The sequence below is a fragment of the Neovison vison genome, chromosome 2 (assembly GCF_020171115.1).
Source record: "Neovison vison isolate M4711 chromosome 2, ASM_NN_V1, whole genome shotgun sequence".
Lineage (NCBI taxonomy): Eukaryota > Metazoa > Chordata > Mammalia > Carnivora > Mustelidae > Neogale > Neogale vison.
Window position 1 is genome coordinate 153,804,929 of NC_058092.1, and position 25,467 is coordinate 153,830,395.

Genomic DNA, 25,467 nt, shown 5'->3' on the forward strand with positions numbered 1-25,467 from the left:
AACAACAGGGCAAACAGTAAAAACAGGTGATTCTGGGTAACACGTATATGGGTGGTCTGGCATTATTCTTATTCCTGTTACTTTCTCTAAGAGTCAAAGTGTATCCAAATAAAGTTCAAAAAATTAGAATCGATACAAAAAAAGAACAACCCATGCACATTTTCTTGGTGTAAGGTTTGAAAAAACCACCAGCTCATCACGCACGTGTAAGTTTGCTTCCGAAGGAGCAGGGCCTGGACTGCCATGTCCGGGGAGAGGCAGCCAGTGGCACATGCTGGAAATGGGATAGAGCAGAGGCGTAACAAGGAGGAAGGAGCAGCTGACGCAGATTCTACCCCAGTCCCACTCACAGAGCACGTGCCTCCACGAGGCCTCCGGGGAGTGAGCTGTGAGAACGGCAGGAAGGTAAAGAACCCAAGGCAGAGGCCAGCTCAGCCTCTAAATCAAAGAACCACAGGCCAGCAGGGAGAAGTAACAGAGCATCAGACCTGCCCAGGGCAATGCGGGGGACTCCTGGGGAAGGTCACCGAAAAGACGGACCACCAGCTGCTCCATGAGCTGGACCCCGGGAATCAGAGGCTTCTCACTGCCCCCCCTAACCCCTTGACGTGTGGGTTCCACTTGCCTTTCTCATCCCCAGAGACTGTTCCCAGGACACAGCCTCGAGATAATGACATGGTGCTGAGAACAATGACATGGCCTACATGACTAAAACCAGTTAAGGCAGGGTGCCTGGGTGGCTCAGTGGGTTAAAGTCTCTGCCTTCAGCTCGGGTCGAGATCCCAGGGTCCTGGGATGAAGCCTGGAATCGGGCTCTCGGCTCAGCAGGGAGCCTGCTTCCTCCTCTCTCTCTGCCTGCTTGTGATCTCTGTCTGTCAAATAAATAAATAATCTTTAAAAAAAAATAAAACCAGTTAAGGCCTCTCTCCATATAGACTTAAGATTTGGCGGGCAGGAGGTGGCCCCATTCATCCTGCTGTATCCAACACGTGAGTTCCTGCTGCTTAGTACAACTGCCACCTCCCAGCCTGGAGTGGCCTGCCTTTTTCTGGTCTCCCTCCGCCCTCCCAACAAAGGGGGGGCTGGTTTTGCATTTCACCTGGAAGCTCCTGACAAGGTTGCAGACCCAGAAATCCTACACGATAAAGGGCAGCATCAACCCTACACGGAACTCTCCACTCATTTTCCTCTTCTGATTCACTGCAGAAATGTTTCCACTGACAATCTCTAAATTAATTCTTATGTTTGCACCAGACAGCTTTTTGTTTCCCTGGCCGATTTTTCAGTGCATATATATGATCGTGAGGTCCAGAAATAGGAAGTGAGGAGGAACAAAGAAAAAAAAATGTCACATTTGCTAACAATGAAGGAAACTCAAAAGCAATGCTTGGGCTCCTGTCAACCTTTCAAGAATGGATCCTGACTAGAAATTGATTTTTCCAAATTCTCTCTCAAGCCTAGTGGCCCAAAATACAAAATAGCAATTCCAGGTCAAGGGGTAACAGATGAACTTTCCCCAGCCAGGAATCCTCTCACCTTCAAATGACGTTTCAAAGATCTGAAGCAGAATCTCATTTCAGAATCAAAAGCAGATCCTGCTCTTTAAAACAAATATACACCAAAAGCCTTATTTTGATCAAAATGAAGTAGTACTATGTTGATTTTCATCAGACGTCCTGCTTCCAGCTGCCTATTCTTTTCATGAATCTTAATTAAAAATGACATGGGTCAGTCTAGGAAAAAATAGCTTGGAGTAGACACTTTTTGTTCTTAAAAAATTATAATCTATTGTTATCTTTTTGTGTGAGTAGGAGATACATGAGGTGGGGTGCCAACAAAACGTTGAATCCCATACTGCAACAAATTCTAATAAAGCAGTCAGTATCATTGTCAAAAAGACCATTAGGAAAAAGGACAGTGTTATCCTGCCAGCCCTGGTCACTAAAAAACTGGAAAAATAATCCTGATTACAGGAGCATCAGAAAGTAGAAGAGACCTATAAATAACCCTGCCAAAAAAATAATTAAAAAAAGAAAGAAAGAAAGAAATGGAAAAGCAGAGATAATCGCATTTTTGGCTATGAAGACTATGAGCTGAAAAATTAAGATGCTCCTTGAATCTAAATAACTATAATTTTATATGGTTCCAATCACTCCATGTAAGACTTCTGTGGTGGATAGTAGAGTCTTGATTCTACAGTTCATGCCAGCTCTGCCACTTATAGGCCATGGGCCTTTGGGCAATTTAACGTCTAGCCTATAGCTCAGTTTCCTCCTCTATAAACCAGGAAGAGAGTGCTAGAATCACTTTGAGGACTAAGTGTGCCAGTGCCTATAGCACAGTTCGCACTGGATCGCTGTTGATGACCTGCACTACTGTCCTTACCCCTAGCACTGTTACCCCCAATACCACTACAGTGTGGAAAAACAAACAAGAATGGGAAAGACAACTTTTAAAATAGAAGATAACATGGCAATTAACAGGGCATGGTACTGACGTGACACTCAAATGGGCAAATGGGAGAGAACAGACAACCCTAGAACATTATACATCGACATATTTCTTATTATAATTAATAAAGCATAACAAACCAATGAGAAATGGGTTATTTAACAAATGGCTTTGGCAAACTTGCTAAGTATTTGGAAAGAAATCAACTCATAGTCTCATTGTATATTATAGTCAAAATAAATCCAGATGGATTAAAAACATGTTAAAAGGAAAAAAAGGTACTGCAGTACTATAGAAGAAGAATGAAATTCTGTGTTAATGTGGAATACAGAGACTGTGTCAATGTTAAGAGGAAAGAAGGATAGAAGGAAGTTAGGAAGGAAGAAAGAAAGGAAGGAAGGAAGGACCGACGGAAATCACCAAAGGGACAAACTGAGAAAATTGCAATCAATAAGTACAAAAAGGTCATTTGCCTTATAAAAGATCTTTTTAAGCCAAAAGGGGAAAAAATGGGAAAAGGGATAAACAAAAATAATTAGATTAAAAAAATACTCAAGCTAAAAAACATTTAACCTCATTTGCAACTTAAAAGCAGAAGTCAAAGTGAAGAAGCCTATTTCCCTACAGAAGACGGGTATAGCTTATAGGGATCCTGCTGGCCACAGTGCAGGGAGAGGAACACGCCCTCACCTGGCAGACTAGTCACAGAAGCACCTCAACAGCACCCAGCGATACCCCAGGTCAGCCCTTCACCTAGGACCTCACTCTCAGATCATCCCCCGGGAAAGCTCCACCACTGGGGAGAAAGGCTGGCTATGCAAAGGGGGTTCGCTACGAGGGTCCTTGTGATGGTGATAAACACCCACCACCGAGTGAGAGTGGAAAACCCATGCCAGGAAACACTGTGCAATCACTACATTATCACAGTTGTGATGATCATCCCCTCGTAGGCCATTCCCATGCCATTGGATCGTATTAACAGGAAAAGCCAAACCTATAAAACCAGATGCAGTATTTGTCCCCATTTTGGATTGATGGAATAACGCAGAAAGAGGGAAGAAACACACTAACAGCTGTTAACCCAGTGATAAGGTTATGAGTTCTTTCTATTTTCTTCTTTATTTTTATTAATACTTTTTACAAATTCGCTACCTGGAGTAGAGAGTGTCGATACTCAGAAAAACAATAAAAACGTTGTCAAATAAGGAAAGTCGTCACCAGTAGAATGAAAAAAGTCCACTGCAGTCAACCCTACGAAAGGACTTTCTAAGAACCTTACTGCAACTCCTCCTCTAGCCCTGCCTTGGCCTCCAGCCCCTTCTGACCTAGCTCACCGCAGGCCCACACCCCTGCTGGCCCTGTTGGACCCAAGGATTAGCTCCCTTCCGTCTTACGACTCAAAATATTTTTCATCCACGGTGAAATACCTTACACATAGGAGGCACTTAATATATATTTCTGAACTTAAAGTTAGAGAGCGTTTTCAGACGTCCCAGGCACGAGACCCTGACATGCTACCTGCACCAAGGCTCTCCCCTGCCTAGATGTGGTTGCTGGAGCTTTCTGTTTACTTATCAGTAATAACAACTGTCTCTTCATATTCCTCTGTTTTCGTTGTGTAGCTACTTCACCATTTTTTCTTTCTAAAGGCAAAACACTAATTCCTTTACTTCTCTTCATTCCAGTAAGAGATGGGAGAAAGATCTGTTCTTCATGGAAGAAAAAAAAAAAGTCTGTGACCTGGACTAGGTAAGAACCTGCAGCCTGGGAACTCTTCCTAAAATATGGGTGTGTCTGGGTTTGGTATCCAAAGTATAAGAAATTGGGAGAAGTTCTGCTTTCCTCTATCTTTTAATTAAAAAAGAGAGTCAAGCTCTATTCTAGTCAATGTACGACTTCTTGCATAATTTCGCAGAAAGACAGCACGCATGTATGTGCGCACTGCTCCCCCAGGATTCCGTCTGTTCTGAGCCAAGTGAGTAAAAATCAATTCTTTGTATTGATCCAGGGCCCAAAGCCAGAGTCTTCACCTGGAGTTTCATTTAAAGTATTTCACTTGCCCTTTGAACAGTTAAGTAGAAAGGTAAGCATTTGATGGGAAAAAACCAGAGAGAAAAACATCATGTGCTCTGACTGCTCACACCAAAACAATGGCCACAACAGACCCAGCACGGATGGAGGGAACATTGCAAGAGGCAAGAGGTGGGAGTAGCAGGCAACCGGGAGGAAGCAAAGGAGGAGGTGGGCTCTGGCGAGCAGCAGCCCGCAAAGAACAGAGCACAGGACCCTGCCGGCCCTCTGAAGTCAGCAACCGCCCTCCCCGGGCTGTGGCTAAATTTCCAGCAGCCTCGGGCAACTACCAGCCCTCAACAACACCATTCTGCTACCATTCTGCTCAGGCCCAAATGTCAAAGAAGAACAGAGAGGCAAAGATAACAGTGCACCGACCAAAGAAAACCGCCAGGGCCTCGAGCCAACGGCTGGTGCGGCACCAGCTCTGTAATGTTGTGGGGAATGCGTCTGAGCTAGCAAGACTGGGGAATGGTGACAGGCGGCTAGAGGTTAGCGGGCCAGACCGCACCGGGCCCACCAGGCCATGAGAAAAACCCTGGACCTTCCTACTGGTGGAACAGATTCTCTGGAAGGTTTAGACCTGCCTTGTGAGATAGGTTGTCACCAATGGATTTCTACAAAAATTAATCCAAGTAGTACACCTATCACAGATTAAAGGCACTCAGAGTACTTAATACAGTCCAGGAGACTGTGACCCCGTGCCCCACCCACCCTACCAGCCACACCTTCTTCCTCACCTTCTGCCCCAGGACCCTGGGGCCACAGTTTATCTCTTCCCCTCATCTAGAATGTTGTCCACAGAATCCACCCCACCCCCCAAACACACACACACCCAGAACTGACTCTCTGAAGCGATGGTGCCCTCTCATCCTCCCATTTCAGCTACACACCACCTCCCCAGAGCTCCTTCCCAGCCATCTGATCTAAAGTCAGCTTTCCACACCTCTCACAGCACCCCAGTGCTCTCCTTCCCAGCGCTTATGACATACACTTACTTGCTTAATATCTACATCTCCCCCTTGACCGCGGGTCTCGAGAGAGGAGAAAACATGTCTGTTTTGTTTACAACTACATATCTAGGATTTGATAAATATTTGATGAATGAACATAAAAAATTATATATTTATAATCTAAGTGCAAAAGTTGGTTTTTTGAAAAGATTGACTAAATTGACAAACTTTTTCCTATTTTCCTCTCCCTTCTTCTGGCTTAAAAAAAGGCAGGGGGGGAGAACTTAAATGACTAAGATAAGACACAAAAGAAGGGAAAACACCACTGACCTCCACAATAAGAAGGATTATAGGGGAATATATGAAGAACTGTATGCCAACAGATGAAGTAAATAAAACAGACAAATTACTAAAAGAGAGGTTACCAGGGCGCCTGGGTGGCTCAGTGGGTTAAGCCGCTGCCTTCGGCTCAAGTCATGATCTCAGGGTCCTGAAATTGAGTCCCGCATTGGGCTCTCTATTCAGCAGGAAGCCTGCTTCCTCCTCTCTCTGTCTCTCTCTCTCTCTGCCGGCCTCTCTGCCTACTTGTGATCTCTCTCTGTCAAATAAATAAATAAAATCTTAAAAAAAAAAGAGAGAGGTTACCACAAGTGTCACAACCAAAAATAAAAAATTAGCACACCTATACAAGCAAAAAGATTAAATTCATAACTAAAAAGCTTCTTGTGAAGAAAAGCCCAGGCCACAGGGCTTCACTGGTAAATCAAACAAAGAAAAACAAAGACAAAGAAAAAATAAATGCCAATATGTCACAAACTTCCAAAAATCAAAATAGGATGGGGCACTTCCCAACTTATTCTGAGACCAATATTACCCTGCTACCAAAATCAGACAAAGATAGCACAAGCAAGCTACAGACTATGTCCCTTAGGAATACAGACATGGAAATCTTCAACAAAATACTTGCAAACAATTTTTTATTTTTATAAAATCCAGCAATACATACATAAAAGGACCTGCATATGATCCTTTTGAATCCATCAACATATAAAAATAATCACACACCGTGACCAAGAGGGATTTAGTCCAAGAACCAAGGTTGGTTTAACATCCAAAAATCAATTAACATAATACACTACATTAATATGATGAAAGATAACAATCACATAATCACCGCTGTAGATGCAGGAAAAGGATTTCACGAAATCCAACACCTCCTCATTGTAAAACACTCAACAAACCAGGAACAAAAGGAACTTCCTCAACCTGGTAATGGTTATCATAAACTCACAGCCAATGTCATACTTTATGGTAGAAGACTGAATGCTTTCTCCCTAAAATAAGGAACAAGATGAGGATGTCCACTCTTACCATTCTTATTCAACACTGAACTAAAAGTTCTAACCGAGGCAATTAGGCAAGAAAATGAAATAAAAGGGATCCAAAGTCGAAAGGAAGAAAGTAAAACTATATCCATTTGTAGATGATACAATTTTGTACACAGAAAACCCTAAAGAATTCACTGAAAAACTCTTAGAACAAATTACCGGAGTTAGCAAGGTTACAGGATACAAGACCATCAAATAAAAACCACTTGTGCTTCCATACATTCGTAATGAGAAATTCCAAAGTGAAATAAAGGAAACAATTCCATTTACAATAGTGCCAAAAAGTATAAAATGCTAAGGTATAAATTTTTTTTTAAAAAGTGTAAAACTTAGAGACTAGAAACTATAAAATAATATTGTTGAAAAGAATTTTAAAAACGGGTGCCTGGGGGCGCCTGGGTGGCTCAGTGGGTTAAGCCTCTGCCTTCGGCTCAGGTCAATCTCAGGGTCCTGGGATCAAGCCTCACATCGGGCTCTCTGCTCAGCCGGGAGCCTGCTTTCCTCCTCTCTCTCTGCCTGCCTCTCTGCCTACTTGTGATCTCTGTCTGTCAAATAAATAAATAAAATCTTTAAAAAAAAAAAAAACAGAAGGGGTGCCTGGGTGGTGCAGTGGGTTTAGTCTCCGACTCTCAGTTTCTCTTCCTCTCCCTTTGCCCCTTCCACTTGTGCGTGCTCGCTCTCTCTAAAATAAATAAATCTTAAAAAGAAAAAAAAGAATTAAAGAAGATCTAGGTAGGAGCACCTTGGTGGCTTAGTCACTTAAGTGTCTAGCTCTTGATTTCCGCTCAGGGCATGATCTCAGGGGTCCTGAGACTGAGCCCACATCTTACTCTGCACTCAGCAGGGAGTCCGCTTGGATTTTCTCCCTCTTCCTCTGCACTCAGACGTGGACACTCTCTTTCTTAAGTAAATAAATCTTTAAAAAAATATGATGATGATCTAGGTACATGGAGAGACATCTCGTATTCATGGGTCAAAAGACTTCATACTGCGATATTCTGCAAAAAACTTAATACTGGCAATATTCCCCAATATAGTCCCTATCAAAATCCTAATTTCGGTAATAAAGACAGTGAGGTACTGACCTAAGAACAGATGGAACTGACATAAGGATAAATGGAACAGAATGCAGAATCCAAATTATGCTTGTATTTTATGGTCAAATGACTTCAAGAGCAGTACCAAGGAAATTATATGGGAAAAGAAGAGTCTTCAACAAATGGTGTTGAAAGAACTGGATATTTATCTGTGAAAGAAGGAATCTGGATTCATATCTAACAGCACACACAAAAATTACTTTAGGCTACAGACCTATATGTAACAGTAAAACCATAAAACTCCTAGAAGAACACACAGGAGTTGATCTTTATAAAATTAGGTCAGCAAAGTCTTCTTTGATACAATACCAAAAAGCATAAACAACAAAAGAAAAACAGGTAAGCTGGATTTCTCAAAAAAAACTTCAAGGACACCATGAAGAAAGTGACCACGTCTACAGAACAGAAGAATATACTGGCAAATAATGTATCTAATTAAAGACTGGTATCCAGATCTTATGAAGACATTTCATAACCCAGTAATAAAAACACAATTAAGCCAATTTAAAAATGGGCAAAGCAAAGGAATAAACATTTCTCCAGAGAAGATATACAGATGCCCAATAAGGACCTGAAAAGACACTCAACATCACTAGTCATCAAGGAAAAAAAATCAAAATCATATAATGCTTCACACCTCCTAGAATGGATGAAAATACAAAGACCGTAACTGGTGCTGGCAAAGATATGAAGAAACTGGAATCCTTATCCACTGCTGGTGGAAAAATGCAGCTGGTTTGGAAAACAGTCTGGTGATTCCTCAAAAAGATTTATGCAGAACTCCCATTATGACCTAGCATCTCTACTCCTAGGTGTAACCCAAGAGAAATGAAAACAGACATCTACCCAAAAACTTGCACAGAAACGTTCAGAGCAGCATTATTCACAATAACAAAAAAGTAGAAACAATCCAAATGTCCATCAGCTGATCAGCAGATCAACAAAATGTGGTATATCCAGTCAAAGGAATATTATTCAACCATGAAAAAGAACGATACGTACTGAAGTGTGGATAAACCTTGAAAACATTGTGCCAAGTGAAATAAGCTAGTTACAAAAGACCCCACTTTATATGATTCCCTTTTCAGGAAATGCTCAGAATGGGCAAACTGACAGGCAGAGAAGGTAGAGTAGTGGTTGCCAAGTGCGGGGAGGGACAGAAGAATGAAGTATGACTGCTCAGTGCGTATGGGGCTTCCTTCTGAAAGGACGGAGATGTTCTAAAATTAGCTTGTGACAAATGGTTGCACATTCCTGTGAATATACTAGAAAAAGTTGAACTGTGTATTTCAAATGGGTGAGGTGTACGGTATGTGAATTATACCTCAATAAGCTGTTAAAAAACAACAACAACAGGTAACACAGTGATATACGATATATCACAGATGGTCCGTGACTTACAATGGTTCAACTGATGATTTTTCAATTTTACGACGGTGTGAAAGCAATACAGATTCCATAAAAATCGTAGGTCAGATTTTTAATTTTGACCTTTTCCTGGACCAGGGGCAGCAGGCAGGATGATCTCTCACAACGCTGGGCAGGAGCTGGAGTCCCAGGTCTGAGGCAGCCACGAGATCATGGAGGTAAACAACCAATACACTAATAACCATTCTGCACCCACACAGCCATTACATGTTTCCCTTTCAGTACAGTGTTCAGTACACTGCATAAGATCCTCAACACTTTATTATCAAATACACTTTGTGTCAGATGATCTTGCCCAACCGTACAGTGTTCTGAGCACGCTGAAGGTCAGCTGGGCTGAGGGGTAATGGTGTGTAGGTTAGGTGTATTACATGTGTTTTCCACTTACCAGACTTTCAACTTATGATGACTTTATCAGGAGGTAAACCCATAGTCAGTTGAAGAATATCTATAATATGTGAGGTGCTTACCATTATATTTATATAATGACATTTTCCCTTCCTAAATGTTTATTTGTTGTGCTGTGAAAACAGGGTTAAAATATAAAAGAGAGGAAAGCAGAGGAAAGATTTAACTTTTGGAGTCTTGGTAGCTGAGCATCAGAGCCCTCCCAGAATAAAATATTTCCATGCGCTGAATACGTGTAACAAGGAATTTCTGAGTTCAGAGTGACATCAAATTATGGTGCATACATCCTTTATAAGGCTCAATCACTTGAAAACCTTCCAATTGTCAAATGCAAAACTGGCCACTCCTTTGGAGCAAAACCACTCTGTTCCCAGGGCGAGCAATTCCCCCAATGCACTAAGAAGAGATGGGCTCAAGAGGCAGAAATCACATACTTACATTCCTCAAGACCGGAAGTGCCAAGTGTTCGAACGAAGTCAGATCCACTACGTACTGCCCAACCCGGCATTCACGTTTTCCAGGTGGAGGCTCTGACCTGAATGAAAAGACAGGGCATTCTCTGCTGAAAGACCCCCGTACTGATTTCTGGTTTGTAGCTACTCCAGTGAGCCTCTGGCCCTCCACATAGGCTAAATCACCCTTAAAAATTACATAGGTACGCAAAGCTAACCTGATGCCATGTAACCTGATGCCTGACATCAGGGCTACCAACTGGAGTGCGTACCACCACTGCCACCACCAGGCCTGGCAGGGACCTTGGGGGGCAATCCTGAAGCTGCAGAGGGGCTGCGCCACAGAAAAGCAGCACACAGGAAACAGGACTACGAATTACAAAATGCTAAACACTTATTACTTGGTGGAATAAGTTTTAAGTGACATATGCTATTTTTATACTTTGCTTTTCATGTGATGGTTTCAATCTCTGTTTTCTTTCTCTGAGAAATCCGTAAAGGCCCCAGATTCTTCTAGATAGAAGGGATCATTTGGCTTAATCTTGTACCCAGGGGGAATAAAACACCACAGAACGGAAATATCAGTACCCAATTCTGGACAAAACTCCCCGCAGACCAGATAACGTGACAACATCGAATCCTATTCTTCTCCCTCCCTGTCTGACTTCTTCTGTGTAAAATCCATCGACAGGCACACCGGAGGATTTTAACACCTCACTTGCTTTCTGGATCAGCGTTGTTTTTCCAACTCCTAAAAAAAAAAAAAAGAAAAAAAAAAGAAAAAAAAAAAGCCCATTAGGAACCACTCCTTTGCCAGAGGACACACAGCACTCACGGACTCCGAGAGCCTTCCTGGTGGGGAATGAAACGGGCTGCACCTGAGTTTTAGGAGTATTAACTGCACTTCAATTCTGATTGCTCCAGGGTGTTAAAACATTTTAATTTCAAGCATAATAAAAATATGAATGGGATCTTAAAGTCTGATTTTAAAATTCCTCCGAGACACCATTAATTTTGTCACATATACGATACCAGGACCAACTGAGTAGCTCTGTGGTGACAGGCGCAATTTGCACCCTCTGAGACAAGCTTCTAGAACTAGGTTTACTTGCCTCTGTGGGTGGCCACACTCTTTCATGAGGAGGTAAACCTGGTCATACTTGGGTCAAATGCTGGGCACTTTAAGTTGGGATTTCAACCTTCGGAACACTCTGGACCTATATTTATTTATTTATTTATTTATTTATTTATTTATTTATTTTGAAAGATTTTATTTTATTTTTTTAAAGACTTTATTTAGGAGAATAGGTGTTATTTCTTCTTTGAAAGTTTGGTAGAATTCTCCGGGGAATCCATCAGGTCCTGGGCTCTTGTTTTTTGGGAGGTTTTTGATCACTGCTTCAATCTCGTTACTAGATATTGGTCTATTCGGGTTGTCAATTTCTTCCTGATTCAATTTTGGGAGTTTATAGTTTTCCAGGAATGCATCCATTTCATCTAGGTTGCTTAGCTTATTGGCATATAATTGTTGATAATAACTTCTGATGATTGTTTCTACTTCCTTGGTGTTCGTTATGATCTCTCCCTTTTCATTCATAATTTTATGTATTTGAGCTTTCTCTCTTTTCTTTTGGATTAGTGTAGCCAGTGGCTTATAGATCTTATTGATTCTTTCAAAAAACCAGCTTCTAGTTTCATTGATACGTTCTACTGTATCTCTGGTTTCTCCCTCATTGATCTCAGCTCTAATCTTGATGATTTCCCTTCTTATGTGTGGAGTTGGTTTGATTTGTTGTTGATCCTCCAGTTCTTTAAGGTGTAGAGACAGCTGGTGTGCTCTGGATTTTTCAATTTTTTTGAGCGAGGCTTGGATGGCTATATATTTTCCCCTTAGGACCGCCTTTGCTGTATCCCATAGGTTTTGGACCGAAGTGTCTTCATTCTCATTGGTTTCCATGAATTGTTTCAGTTCTTCTTTGATCTCCTGGTTGATCCAAGCATTCTTAAGCAAGGTGGTCTTTAGCTTCCAGGTGTTTGAGTTCCTTCTGAACTTTTCCTTGTGATTGAGCTCCAGTTTCAAAGCATTGTGATCTGAGAATACGCAGGGAATAATCTCAGTCTTTTGGTATCGGTTGAGTCCTGATTTGTGACCCAGTATGTGGTCTATTCTGGAGAAGGTTCCGTGTGCACTTGAGAAGAATGAGTATTCTATTGTTTTAGGGTGGAATGTTCTGTATATATATATGAGGTCCATCTGGTCCAATGTGTCATTCAATGCTCTTGTTTCTTTATTGATTTTCTGCTTCGATGATCTGTCTAATTCTGAAAGAGGCGTGTTAAGATCTCCTACGATTAGTGTATTCATATCAATATGACTCTTCATCTTGATTACAGTTTTCTTATGTAATTGGCTGCTCCCATATTGGGGGCATAGATATTTACAATTGTTAGATCATCTTGGTGGATAGTCCCTTTAAGAATGATGTAGTGTCCTTCTGTATCTCTGACTACAGACTTTAGTTTAAAATCTAATTTGTCTGATATGAGAATCGCTACCCCAGCCTTCTTTTGAGGCCCATTGGAATGAAAGATACTTCTCCATCCCTTCACTTTCAGTCTGGGTGTATCTTTAGGTTCAAAATGGGTCTCTTGTAGACAACATATGGATGGGTTCTGTTGTTTTATCCAGTCTGCAACCCTGTGCCGTTTTATGGGCGCATTTAGGCCATTCACATTGAAAGTGATTATTGATAGATATGTTTTTATTGACATCGTGTTACGTTTGAAGTCTTTCTGTAGATTGTCTCTATATGTCTGTTCAATGCTATTCTTGGGCTTTTTCCTCCTTTAAAGAAGCCCCCTTAATATTTCCTGCAGTATCGGCTTGGTGGTTACATAGTCTTTTAAGCCTTGCCGGTCCTGGAAACTCTTTATCTCTCCATCCATTTTGAATGTCAGTCTTGCTGGAAAAAGTATTCTTGGTTGCATGTTCTTCTCATTCAGTGCACTGAATATATCTTGCCAGCCCTTTCTGGCTTGCCAGGTCTCTGTGGATAGGTCTGACGTTATTCTGATGGGCTTTCCTTTGTACGTAAGGATCTTCTTTGTCCTAGCTGCTTTCAAGAGGTTCTGCCTACAATTATAATTCTTCATTCTTACTATTAGGTGTCTCAAGGACTTTCGAGAATCTGTAATCTTGGGGGGAAACCTTTTGGCCTCTAGTACATAAATGCTGGTTCCATTCACGAGATTTGGAAAATTTTCATGAAGAACTTGTTCCACTATATCTTCTAGTCTTCTTTCTTTCTCCTCCCCTTCAGGGATTCCCTGAAGCTGTTTCAAAAAATTGAAGCAGAAGGAAATCTTCCTGACTCTTTCTATGAAGCCAGCATTACCCTGATCCCCACACCAGGCAAAGACTCTACCAAAAAGGAGAATTTCAAACCAATATCACTGATGAATATGGATGCTAAGATTCTCAACAAGATCCTAGCAAACAGGATCCAACAGCACATTAAAAAGATTATCCACCATGACCAGGTGGGATTCATCCCTGGACTATAAGGATGGTTCAACATTTGCAAATCAATCAGTGTGCTAGAACAAATTAGTAAGAGAAGAGAGAAGAACCACATGGTCCTCTCAATTGATGCAGAAAAAGCATTTGACAAAATCCAGCATCCGTTCCTGATTAAAACGCTTCAAAGTATAGGGATAGAGGGAACATTCCTGAACTTCATCAAATCTATCTATGAAAGACCCACAGCAAACATCATCCTCAATGGGAAAAAGCTTGCGTCCTTCCTGTTGAGATCAGGAACACGACAAGGATGCCTACTCTCACCACTCTTGTTCAACATAGTATTAGAAGTCCTAGCAACAGCAATCAGACAACAAAGGGAAATAAAAGGTATCCAAATTGGTAATGAAGAAGTCAAACTCTCTCTCTTTGCAGATGACATGATTCTTTATATGGAAAACCCAAAAGACTCCACCCCCAAACTACTAGAACTCATACAGCAATTCAACAACGTGGCAGGATACAAAGTCAATGTACAGAAATCAGTGGCTTTCTTATACACTAACAATGAAAATACAGAAAGGGAAATTAGAGAATCTATTCCATTTACTATAGCACCAAGAACCATAAGATACCTGGGAATAAACCTAACCAAAGAGGTAAAGGATCTGTACTTAAGGAACTACAGAAAACTCATGAAAGAAATTGAAGAAGACACAAAAAGATGGAAGACCATTCCATGCTCTTGGATCAGAAGAATAAACATTGTTAAAATGTCTATACTGCCTAAAGTAATCTATACTTTTAATGCCATTCCGATCAAAATTCCGCTGGTATTCTTCAAAGAGCTGGAGCAAATAATCCTAAAATTTGTATGGAATCAGAAGAGACCCTGAATCGCTAAGGAAATGTTGAAAAACAAAAATAAAACTGGGGACATCACGTTACCTGATTTCAAGCTTTACTACAAAGCTGTAATCACCAAGACAGCATGATACTGGCATAAAAACAGACACATAGACCAGTGGAACAGAGTGGAGAGCCCTGATATGGACCCTCAACTCTATGGTCAAATAATCTTCGACAAAACAGGAAAAAATATACAGTGGAAAAGACAGTCTCTTCAATAAATGGTGCTGGGAAAACTGGGCAGCTATATGTAGAAGAATGAAACTGGACCATTCTCTTACACCATACACAAAGATCAACTCAAAATGGATTCACTGTGAGACAGGAATCCATCAGAATCCTAGAGGAGAACATAGGCAGTAATCTCTTCGATATCAGCCACAGCAACTTCTTTCAAGATATGTCTCCAAAGGCAAAGGAAACAAAAGCGAAGATGAACTTTTGGGACTTCATCAAAATCAAAAGCTTCTGCACAGCAAAGGAAACAGTCAAGAAAACAGAGAGGCAACCCACAGAATGGGAGAAGATATTTACAAACGACAGTACAGACAAAAGGTTGATATCCAGGATCTATAATGAACTCCTCAAACTCAACACACACAAAACAGACAATCATATAAAAAAATGGGCAGAAGAGGGGGAGGAGTCAAGATGGCGGAGAAGTAGCAGGCTGAGACTACCTCAGCTAGCAGGAGATCAGCCAGAGAGCTTATCTAAAGATTGCAAACACCTGCAAATCCATCGGCAGATCGAAGAGAAGAACAGCAATTCTAGAAACAGAAAAACAACCACTTTCTGAAAGGTAGGACTGGCGGAGAAGTGAATCCAAAGCCACGGGAAGATAGACCCCGGGGGGAGGGGCCGGCTCCCGGCAAGCGGCCGAGCAACGGAGCACAAAATCAAAACTTTTAAAAGTCTGTTCCACTGAGGGACATTGCTCCGGAGGCTAAACCGGGGCGAAGCCCACGCGGGGTCGGCGTGACCTCAGGTCCCGCGGGGTCACAGAAGGATTGGGGGTGTCTGAGTGTCGCAGAGCTTGCGGATATTGGAACGGGAAACCTGGCTGCAGAGACAGAGCCAACAGTAAGCTCGCAGCTCGGAGCTGCCTTGAACCAGTCGCAAGCTCGGTGAGCTCGGAGCGCGCGGCCGGAGGTTAGGCAGACGCGAGTTACTAGGAGCTGTTCGCAGAGGGCGCACAGGGGAGCGGGGCCCTGGGCTCTCGGCTCCTCCGGGCCGGAGACCAGGAGGCCGCCATTTGTATTCCCGTCCTCTGGAACTCTACGGAAAGCGCTCAGGGAACAAAAGCTCCTGAAAGCAAAGCCGAGCAGAGCAGATCACTCAGCGCGGCCCTGGGTAAGGGCAGTGTAATTCCGCCTGGGGCAAAGACACTTGAGAATCACTACACCAGGCCCCTCCCCCAGAAGATCAACAAGAAATCCAGGCAAGACCAAGTTCACCTACCAAGGAGTGCAGTTTCAATACCAAGGAGAGAGCAGCAGAATTCCAGAGAAGGAGAAAACAAACCACGGAACTCATGGCTTTCTGCCTGTGATTTTTTAGTCTTGCAGTTAATTTAATTTTTTTTCTTTTTCATTTTTTTTCTCTTCTTCTGCTAAAATTTTTTTTAACTTTTACCCTTTTCTTTTTTAACGTTTTTTAACTAGATTATCTAATATATATATTTTTTTCTTTTTTTATACTTTTCTTTATTCATTTTCTTTTTTTTTAATTCTTTTTTTTCTTTCTTTATTTTTGAAGCTCTTTTTATCCCCAAATCAGAAGAGATCCGAATCTCTTCAATCTTTTTTTTTCTTAATTCTTTTTTAAATTCTTGATTGAATTTTTAATTCAATCTCTTTTTTTCCAATTTATTTATTTTCAGAAAAACAGTATTCATTATTTTTTCACCACACCCAGTGCCCCATGCAAGCCGTGCCCTCTATAATACCCATCACCTGGTAGCCCAACCTCCCACCCCACCCCCGCCATGGCAAACCCCTCAGACTGTTTTTCAGAGTCCATAGTCTCTCATGGTTCACCTCCCCTTCCAATTTACCCAAATTCCATACTCCTCTCTAACGCCCCTTGTCCTCCATGCTATTGGTTATGCTCCACAAATAAGTGAAACCATATGATAATTGACTCTCTCTGCTTGACTTATTTCACTCAGCATAATCTCTTCCAGTCCCGTCCATGTTGCTACAAAAGTTGGGTATTCATCCTTTCTGATGGAGGCATAATACTCCATAGTGTATATGGACCACATCTTCCTTATCCATTCATCCGTTGAAGGGCATCTTGGTTCTTTCCATAGTTTGGCGACTGTGGCCATTGCTGCATTAAACATTGGGGTACAGATGGCCCTTCTTTTCACTACATCTGTATCTTTGGGGTAAATACCCAGGAGTGCAATTGCAGGGTCATAGGGAAGCTCTATTTTTAATTTCTTGAGGAATCTCCACACTGTTCTCCAAAGAGGCTGCACCAACTTGCATTCCCACCAACAGTGTAAGAGGGTTCCCCTTTCTCCACATCCTCTCCAACACATGTTGTTTCCTGTTTTGTTAATTTTGGCCATTCTAACTGGTGTAAGGTGATATCTCAATGTGGTTTTAATTTGAATCTCCCTGAGGGCTAATGATGATGAGCATTTTTCCATGTGTCTGATAGCCATTTGTATTTCTTGATTGGACTGTTCATATCTTCTGCCCATTTATTGATGTGTTTGTCTGTTTCGTGTGGGTTGAGTTTGAGGAGTTCATTATAGATCCTGGATATCAACCTTTTGTCTGTACTGTCATTTGCAAATATCTTCTCCCATTCCGTGGGTTGCTCTTTGTTTTTTTGACTGTTTCCCTTGCTATGCAGAAGCTTTTGATTTTGATGAAGTCCCATAAGTTTATTTTCGCTTTTGTTTCCTTTGCCTTTGGAGACGTATCTTGAAAGAAGTTGCTGTGGCTGATATCGAAGAGATTACTGCCTATGTCATCCTCTAAGATTCTGATGGATTCCTGTCTCACGTTGAGGTCTTTTATCCATTTTGAGTTGATCTTTGTGTACGGTGTAAGAGAATGGTCGAGTTTCATTCTTCTACATATAGCTGTCCAGTTTTCCCAGCACCATTTATTGAAGAGACTGTCTTTTGTCCACTGTATATTTTTTCCTGTTTTGTCAAAGATTAATTGACCATAGAGTTGAGGGTCCATATAGGGCTCTCTACTCTGTTCCACTGGTCTATGTGTCTGTTTTTATGCCAGTACCATGCTGTCTTGGTGATCACAGCTTTGTAATAAAGCTTGAAATCAGGTAACGTGATGCCGCCAGCTTTATTTTTGTTTTTCAACATTTCCTTAGCGATTCGGGGTCTCTTCTGATTCCATACAAATTTTAGGATTATTTGCTCCAGCTCTTTGAAGAGTGCCGGTGGAATTTTGATCGGATTTTTTTTAATTCTTTTTTTCTTTCTTTCTTTTTGAACCTCTTTTTATCCCCAAAAGAGAGATCCCAATCAGAAGAGATCCCAATCAGAGGACATACCTCACCCAATCGTGAGGGGGGAGAAATCCCCCCTCACGATTTGGGATCTCTTCTGATTTGGTTAAAGCATATTTTCCTGGGGTTGTTGCCACCCTTTTAGTATTTTACTTGCTCCTACATATACTCTTAGCTGGACAAAATGACAAGGCGGAAAAATTCACAACAAAAAAAAGAACAAGAGGCAGTACCGAAGGCTAGGGACCTAATCAATACAGACATTGGTAATATGTCAGATCTAGAGTTCAAAATGACAATTCTCAAGGTTCTAGACGGGCTTGAAAAAGGCATGGAAGATATTAGAGAAACCCTCTCCAGAGATATAAAAGCCCTTTCTGGAGAAATAAAAGAACTAAAATCTAACCAAGTTGAAATCAAAAAACCTATTAATGAGGTTCAATCAAAAATGGAGGCTCTCACTGCTAGGATAAATGAGGCAGAAGAAAGAATTAGCGACATAGAAGACCAAATGACAGAGAATAAAGAAGCTGAGCAAAGAGGGACAAACAGCTACTGGACCATGAGGGGAGAATTCGAGAGATAAGTGACACCATAAGACGAAACAACATTAGAATAATTGGGATTCCAGAAGAAGAAGAAAGAGAGAGGGGAGCAGAAGGTATACTGGAGAGAATTATTGGGGAGAATTTCCCCAATATGGCAAAGGGAATGAGCATCAAAATTCAGGAGGTTCAGAGAACGCCCCTCAAAATCAATAAGAATAGGCCCACACCCCGTCACCTAATAGTAAAATTTACAAGCCTTAGTGACAAGGAGAAAATCCTGAAAGCAGCCCGGGAAAAGAAGTCTGTAACATACAATGGTAAAAGTATTAGATTGGCAGCTGACTTATCCACAGAGACCTGGCAGGCCAGAAAGAGCTGGCATGATATTTTCAGAGCACTAAACGAGAAAAACATTCAGCCAAGAATACTATATCCAGCTAGGCTATCATTGAAAATAGAAGGAGAGATTAAAAGCTTCCAGGACAAACAAAAACTGAAAGAATTTGCAAACACCAAACCAGCTCTACAGGAAATACTGAAAGGGGTCCTCTAAGCAAAGAGAGAGCTTATAAGTGGTAGATCAGAAAGGAACAGAGACAATATACATTAACAGTCACCTTACAGGCAATACAATGGCACTAAAATCATATTTCTCAATAGTTACCCTGAATGTTAATGGGCTAAATGCCCCCAATCAAAAGACACAGGGTATCAGAATGGATAAAAAAACAAAACCCATCTATATGTTGCCTCCAAGAAACTCATTTTAAACCCGAAGACACCTCCAGACTTAAAGTGAGGGGGTGGAAAAGAATTTACCATGCTAATGGACATCAGAAAAAAGCAGGAGTGGCAATCCTTATATCAGATCAATTAGATTTTAAGCCAAAGACTATAATAAGAGATGAGGAAGGATACTATATCATACTCAAAGGGTCTGTCCAACAAGAAGATCTAACAATTTTAAATATCTATGCCCCCAACGTGGGAGCAGCAATTTATATAAACCAATTAATAACAAAATCAAAGAAACACATCAGCAACAATACAATAATAGTAGGGGACTTTAACACTCCCCTCACTGAAATGGACAGATCATCCAAGCAAAAGATCAACAGGGAAATAAAGGCCTTAAATGATACACTGGATGAGATGGACATCACAGATATATTCAGAACATTTCATCCCAAAGCAACAGAATACACATTCTTCTCTAGTGCACATGGAACATTCTCCAGAATAGATCACATCCTCGGTCCTAAATCAGGACTCAACCGGTATCAAAAGATTGGGATCATTCCCTGCATATTTTCAGACCACAATGCTCTGAAGCTAGAACTCAACCACAAGAGGAAGTTTGGAAAGAACACAAATACATGGAGACTAAACAGCATCCTTCTAAAGAATGAATGGGTCAACCGGGAAATTAAAGAAGAATTGAAAAAAATCATGGAAACAAATGATAATGAAAATACAACGGTTCAAAATCTGTGGGACACAACAAAGGCAGTCCTGAGAGGAAAATATATAGCGGTACAAGCTTTTCTCAAGAAACAAGAAAGGTCTCAGGTACACAACCTAACCCTACACCTAAAGGAGCTGGAGAAAGAACAAGAAAGAAACCCTAAGCCTAGCAGGAGAAGAGAAATCATAAAGATCAGAGCAGAAATCAATGAAATAGAAACCAAAAAAACAATAGAACAAATCAACCAAACTAGGAGCTGGTTCTTTGAAAGAATTAATAAAATTGATAAACCCTTGGCCAGACTTATCAAAAAGAAAAGAGAAAGGACCCAAATAAATAAAATCATGAATGAAAGAGGAGAGATCACAACTAACACCAAAGAAATACAAACTATTATAAGAACATACTATGAGCAACTCTACGCCAACAAATTTGACAATCCGGAAGAAATGGATGCATTCCTAGAAACATATAAACTACCAAAATTGAACCAGGAAGAAATAGAAAGCCTGAACAGACCCATAACCAGTAAGGAGATTGAAACAGTCATTAAAAATCTCCAAACAAAAGCCCAGGGCCAGACGGCTTCCCGGAGGAATTCTACCAAACATTTAAAGAAGAACTAATTCCTATTCTCCTGAAACTGTTCCAAAAAATAGAAATGGAAGGAAAACTCCCAAACTCATTTTATGAGGCCAGCATCACCTTGATCCCAAAACCAGACAAGGATCCCATCAAAAAAGTGAGCTATAGACCAATATCCTTGATGAACACAGATGCAAAAATTCTCACCAAAATACTAGCCAATAGGATTCAACAGTACATTAAAAGGATTATTCACCACGACCAAGTGGGATTTATCCCAGGGCTGCAAGGTTGGATCAACATCCGCAAATCAGTCAATGTGATACAACTCATCAATAAAAGAAAGAACAAGAACCACAGGATACTCTCAATAGATGCTGAAAAAGCATTTGACAAAGTACAGCATCCCTTCCTGATCAAAACGCTTCAAAGTGTAGGGATAGAGGGCACATACCTCAATATCATCAAAGCCATCTATGAAAAACCCACCGCAAATATCATTCTCAATGGAGAAAAACTGAAAGCTTTTCCACTAAGGTCAGGAACACGGCAGGGATGTCCATTATCATCACTGCTATTCAACATAGTACTAGAAGTCCTAGCCTCAGCAATCAGACAACAAAAGGAAATTAAAGGCATCCAAATCGGCAAAGAAGAAGTCAAATTATCACTCTTCGCAGATGATATGATACTCTATGTGGAAAACCCAAAAGACTCCACTCCAAAACTGCTAGAACTTATACAGGAATTCAGTAAAGTGTCAGGATATAAGATCAATGCACAGAAATCAGTTGCATTTCTCTACACCAACAACAAGACAGAAGAAAGAGAAATTAAGGAGTCAATCCCATTTACAATTGCACCCCAAACGATAAGATACCTAGGAATAAACCTAACCAAAGAGGCTAAGAATCTATACTCAGAAAACTATAAAGTACTCATGAAAGAAATTGAGGAAGACACAAAGAAATGGAAAAATGTTCCATGCTCCTGGATTGGAAGAATAAATATTGTGAAAATGTCTATGCTACCTAAAGCAATCTACACATTTAATGCAATTCCTATCAAAGTACCATCCATCTTTTTCAAAGAAACGGAACAAATAATTTTAAAATTTATATGGAACCAGAAAAGACCTCGAATAGCCAATGGGATATTGAAAAACAAAGCCAAAGTTGGTGGCATCACAATTCCGGACTTCAAGCTTTATTACAAAGCTGTCATCATCAAGACAGCATGGTACTGGCACAAAAACAGACACATAGACCAATGGAACAGAATAGAGAGCCCAGAAATAGACCCTCAACTCTATGGTCAACTAATCTTCGACAAAGCAGGAAAGAATGTCCAATGGAAAAAAGACAGCCTCTTCAATAAATGGTGTTGGGAAAATTGGACAGCCACATGCAGAAAAATGAAATTGGACCATTTCCTTACACCACACACAAAAATAGATTCAAAATGGATTAAGGGCCTCAATGTGAGAAAGGAATCCATCAAAATCCTTGAGGAGAACACAGGCAGCAACCTCTTCGACCTCAGCCGCAGCAATATCTTCCTAGGAACATCGCCAAAGGCAAGGGAAGCAAAGGCAAAAATGAACTTTTGGGATTTCATCAAAATCAAAAGCTTTTGCACAGCAAAGGAAATAGTTAACTAAACCAAAAGACAACTGACAGAATGGGAGAAGATATTTGCAAACGACATATCAGATAAAGGACTAGTGGTCAAAATCTATAAAGAACTTAGTAAACTCAACACCCAAAGAACAAATAATCCAATCAAGAAATGGGCAGAGGACATGAACAGACGTTTCTGCAAAGAAGACATCCAGATGGCCAACAGACACATGAAAAAGTGCTCCATATCACTCGGCATCAGGGAAATACAAATCAAAACCACAATGAGATATCACCTCACACCAGTCAGAATGGCTAAAATCAACAAGTCAGGAAATGACAGATGCTGGCGAGGATGCAGAGAAAGGGGAACCCTCCTACACTGTTGGTGGGAATGCAAGCTGGTTCAACCACTCTGGAAAACAGCATGGAGGTTCCTCAAAATGTTGAAAATAGAACTGCCCTATGACCCAGCAATTGCACTACTGGGAATTTACCCTAAAGATACAAACGTAGTGATCCAAAGGGGCACGTGCACCCGAATGTTTATAGCAGCAATGTCCACAATAGCCAAACTATGGAAAGAACCTAGATGTCCATCAACAGATTAATGGATCAAGAAGATGTGGTATATATACACAATGGAATACTATGCAGCCATCAAAAGAAACGAAATCTTGCCATTTGCGACAACATGGATGGAACTAGAGCGTATCATGCTTAGCGAAATAAGTCAAGTGGAGAAAGACAACTATCATATGATCTCCCTGATATGAGGAAGTGGTGATGCAACATGGGGGCTTAAGTGGGTAGGAGAAGAATCCATGAAACAAGATGGGACAGGGAGGGAGACAAACCATAAGTGACTCTTAATCTCACGAAACAAACTGTGGGTTGCTGGGGGGAGGGGGGTTGGGAGATGGAGGGTAGGGTTATGGACATTGGGGAGGGTATGTGCTTTTGGGTAAATTGGAAGGGGAGGTGAACCATGAGAGACTATGGACTCTGAAAAACAATCTGAGGGGTTTGAAGTGGCGGGGGGGTGGGAGGTTGGGGTACCAGGTGGTGGGTATTATAGAGGGCACAGCTTGCATGGAGCACTGGGTGTGGTGAAAAAATAATGAATACTGTTTTTCTGAAAATAAATAAATTGGAAAAAAAAAAGAAAGTTCTTTAAATAAAGTCATTCAGTATGAAAAAAAAATGGGCAGAAGATATGGACAGACACTTCTCCAATAAAGACATACAAATGGCTATCAGACACATGAAAAAATGTTCATCATCACTAGCCATCAGGGAGATTCAAATTAAAACTACATTGAGATATCACCTTACACCAGTTAGAATGGCCAAAATTAGCAAGAAAGGAAACAACATGTGTTGGAGAGGATGTGGAGAAAGGGCAACCCTCTTGCCCTGTTGGTGGGAATGCAAGGTGGTGCAGCCTCTTTGGAGAACAGTGTGGAGATTCCTCAAGAAATTAAAAATAGAACTTCCCTATGACCCTGCCATTGCACTCCTGGGTATTTACCCCAAAGATACAGATGTAGTGAAAAGAAGGGCCATCTGTACACCAATGTTTATAGCAGCAATGGCCACGGTCGCCAAACTGTGGAAAGAACCAAGATGCCCTTCAACGGATGAATGGATAAGGAAGATGTGGTCCATATACACTATGGAGTATGATGCTTCCATCAGAAAGGACGAATACCCAACTTTTGTAGCAACATGGACGGGACTGGAAGAGATTATGCTAGTGAAATAAGTCAAGCAGAGAGAATCAGTTATCATATGGTTTCACTTATTTGTGGACTATAACAAAAAGCATGAAGGACATGGGGAGTTAGAGAGAAGGGGGTTGGGGTAAACTGGAAGGGGAGGTGAGTCACGAGAGACTATGGACTCTGAAAAACAATCTGAGGGGTTTGAAGTGGCGGGGGGGGGTGGGAGGTTTGGGTACCAGGTGGTGGGTATTATAGAAGGCACGGATTGCATGGAGCACTAGGTGTGGTGAAAAAATAATGATATTGTTATGCTGTAAATAAATAAATGAAAAAAAATAAATAAAGACTTTATTTACTTATGTGACAGGCAGAGATCACAAGTAGGCAGAGAGGCAGGCAGAGAGAAGAAGGGAAGCAGGCTCCCTGCTGAGCAGAGAGCGGGATGTGGGACTCAATCCTAGGACCCTGAGTCGTGACCTGAGCTGAAGGCAGTGGCTTAACCCACTGAGCCACCAGGCACCCAAAAGATTTTATTTTTATTTATATGACAGGCAGAGATCACAAGTAGGCAGAGAGGAAGGCAGAGAGAGAAAAAGGGAAGCAGGCTCCCTGCCGAGCAGAGAGCCTGTTGCGGGGCTCAGTCCCAGGACCTGAGATCATGACCTGAGCTGAAGGCAGAGGCTTTAACCCACTGAGCCACCCAGGTGCCCCTGGACCTATATTTAATTGTGGGAAGATCCCTATACTCCTTCATGGACTTAAATTACTCTGTCTCCCAAAAAAGTGTCTCTTAAATACCACAAACACCACAAGAAACCGCAGTTTTAAACTTTCTCACAAGAGCAATCCGAGCAGGTTGGCAACCCCATCTATGATCTCCACCAGCAGCCCTAAGCATTCCCCTGGCCTGCCCCCCAACCTTCCCCAAATTACAGCTTCTGCGCCTTCACCCCCTCACCCACCTGGCCTGTTAACTACTCTGACTGGCTCTTGCTATGTGTTCACAAGCACCAACAGGTGCGAGCTGATAAAGTAACCCGGACTTGTGGAGCCGGGCACTGTTCTAGCACACTCCACAAGCATTTCCTTGGTTAAATCCTCACAACTCCCCCTCTAAGGCAGTCACCATTCTTGTTCCTGGATTACAGATGAGGCCCAGAGAGGCTAGGTAACTTATCCAGGCTTATACAACTAGTAAGGATCATGCACGTTAATAGGTGCCTTGGAGTGTCCCCATGACTTCGTTTCTATAAGCCTTGTTCCATACACACTGAAGGCAATGGCATCATGATGACCCAACACGGAAAAAGGGGAAACCTCTGGCAAGTCTGCAAGAGACTATTTCGAGACACCACAAA

At 41.5% G+C, this 25,467-nt stretch overlaps 1 protein-coding gene across 1 annotated transcript in view; it reads right to left on the reverse strand.

Annotated features, from left to right (window-relative positions):
• NTPCR (nucleoside-triphosphatase, cancer-related) overlaps positions 1-25,467 on the reverse strand; it is a 48,091-nt gene that overhangs the window by 19,814 nt on the left and 2,810 nt on the right. Inside the window, exons 2-3 of the mRNA XM_044239355.1 lie at positions 10,836-10,998; positions 10,234-10,330 (exon numbers count right to left, since the gene is read on the reverse strand). Coding sequence (XP_044095290.1) covers positions 10,234-10,330; positions 10,836-10,998 — 260 coding nt within the window. The remainder of the gene's footprint in view (positions 1-10,233; positions 10,331-10,835; positions 10,999-25,467) is intronic.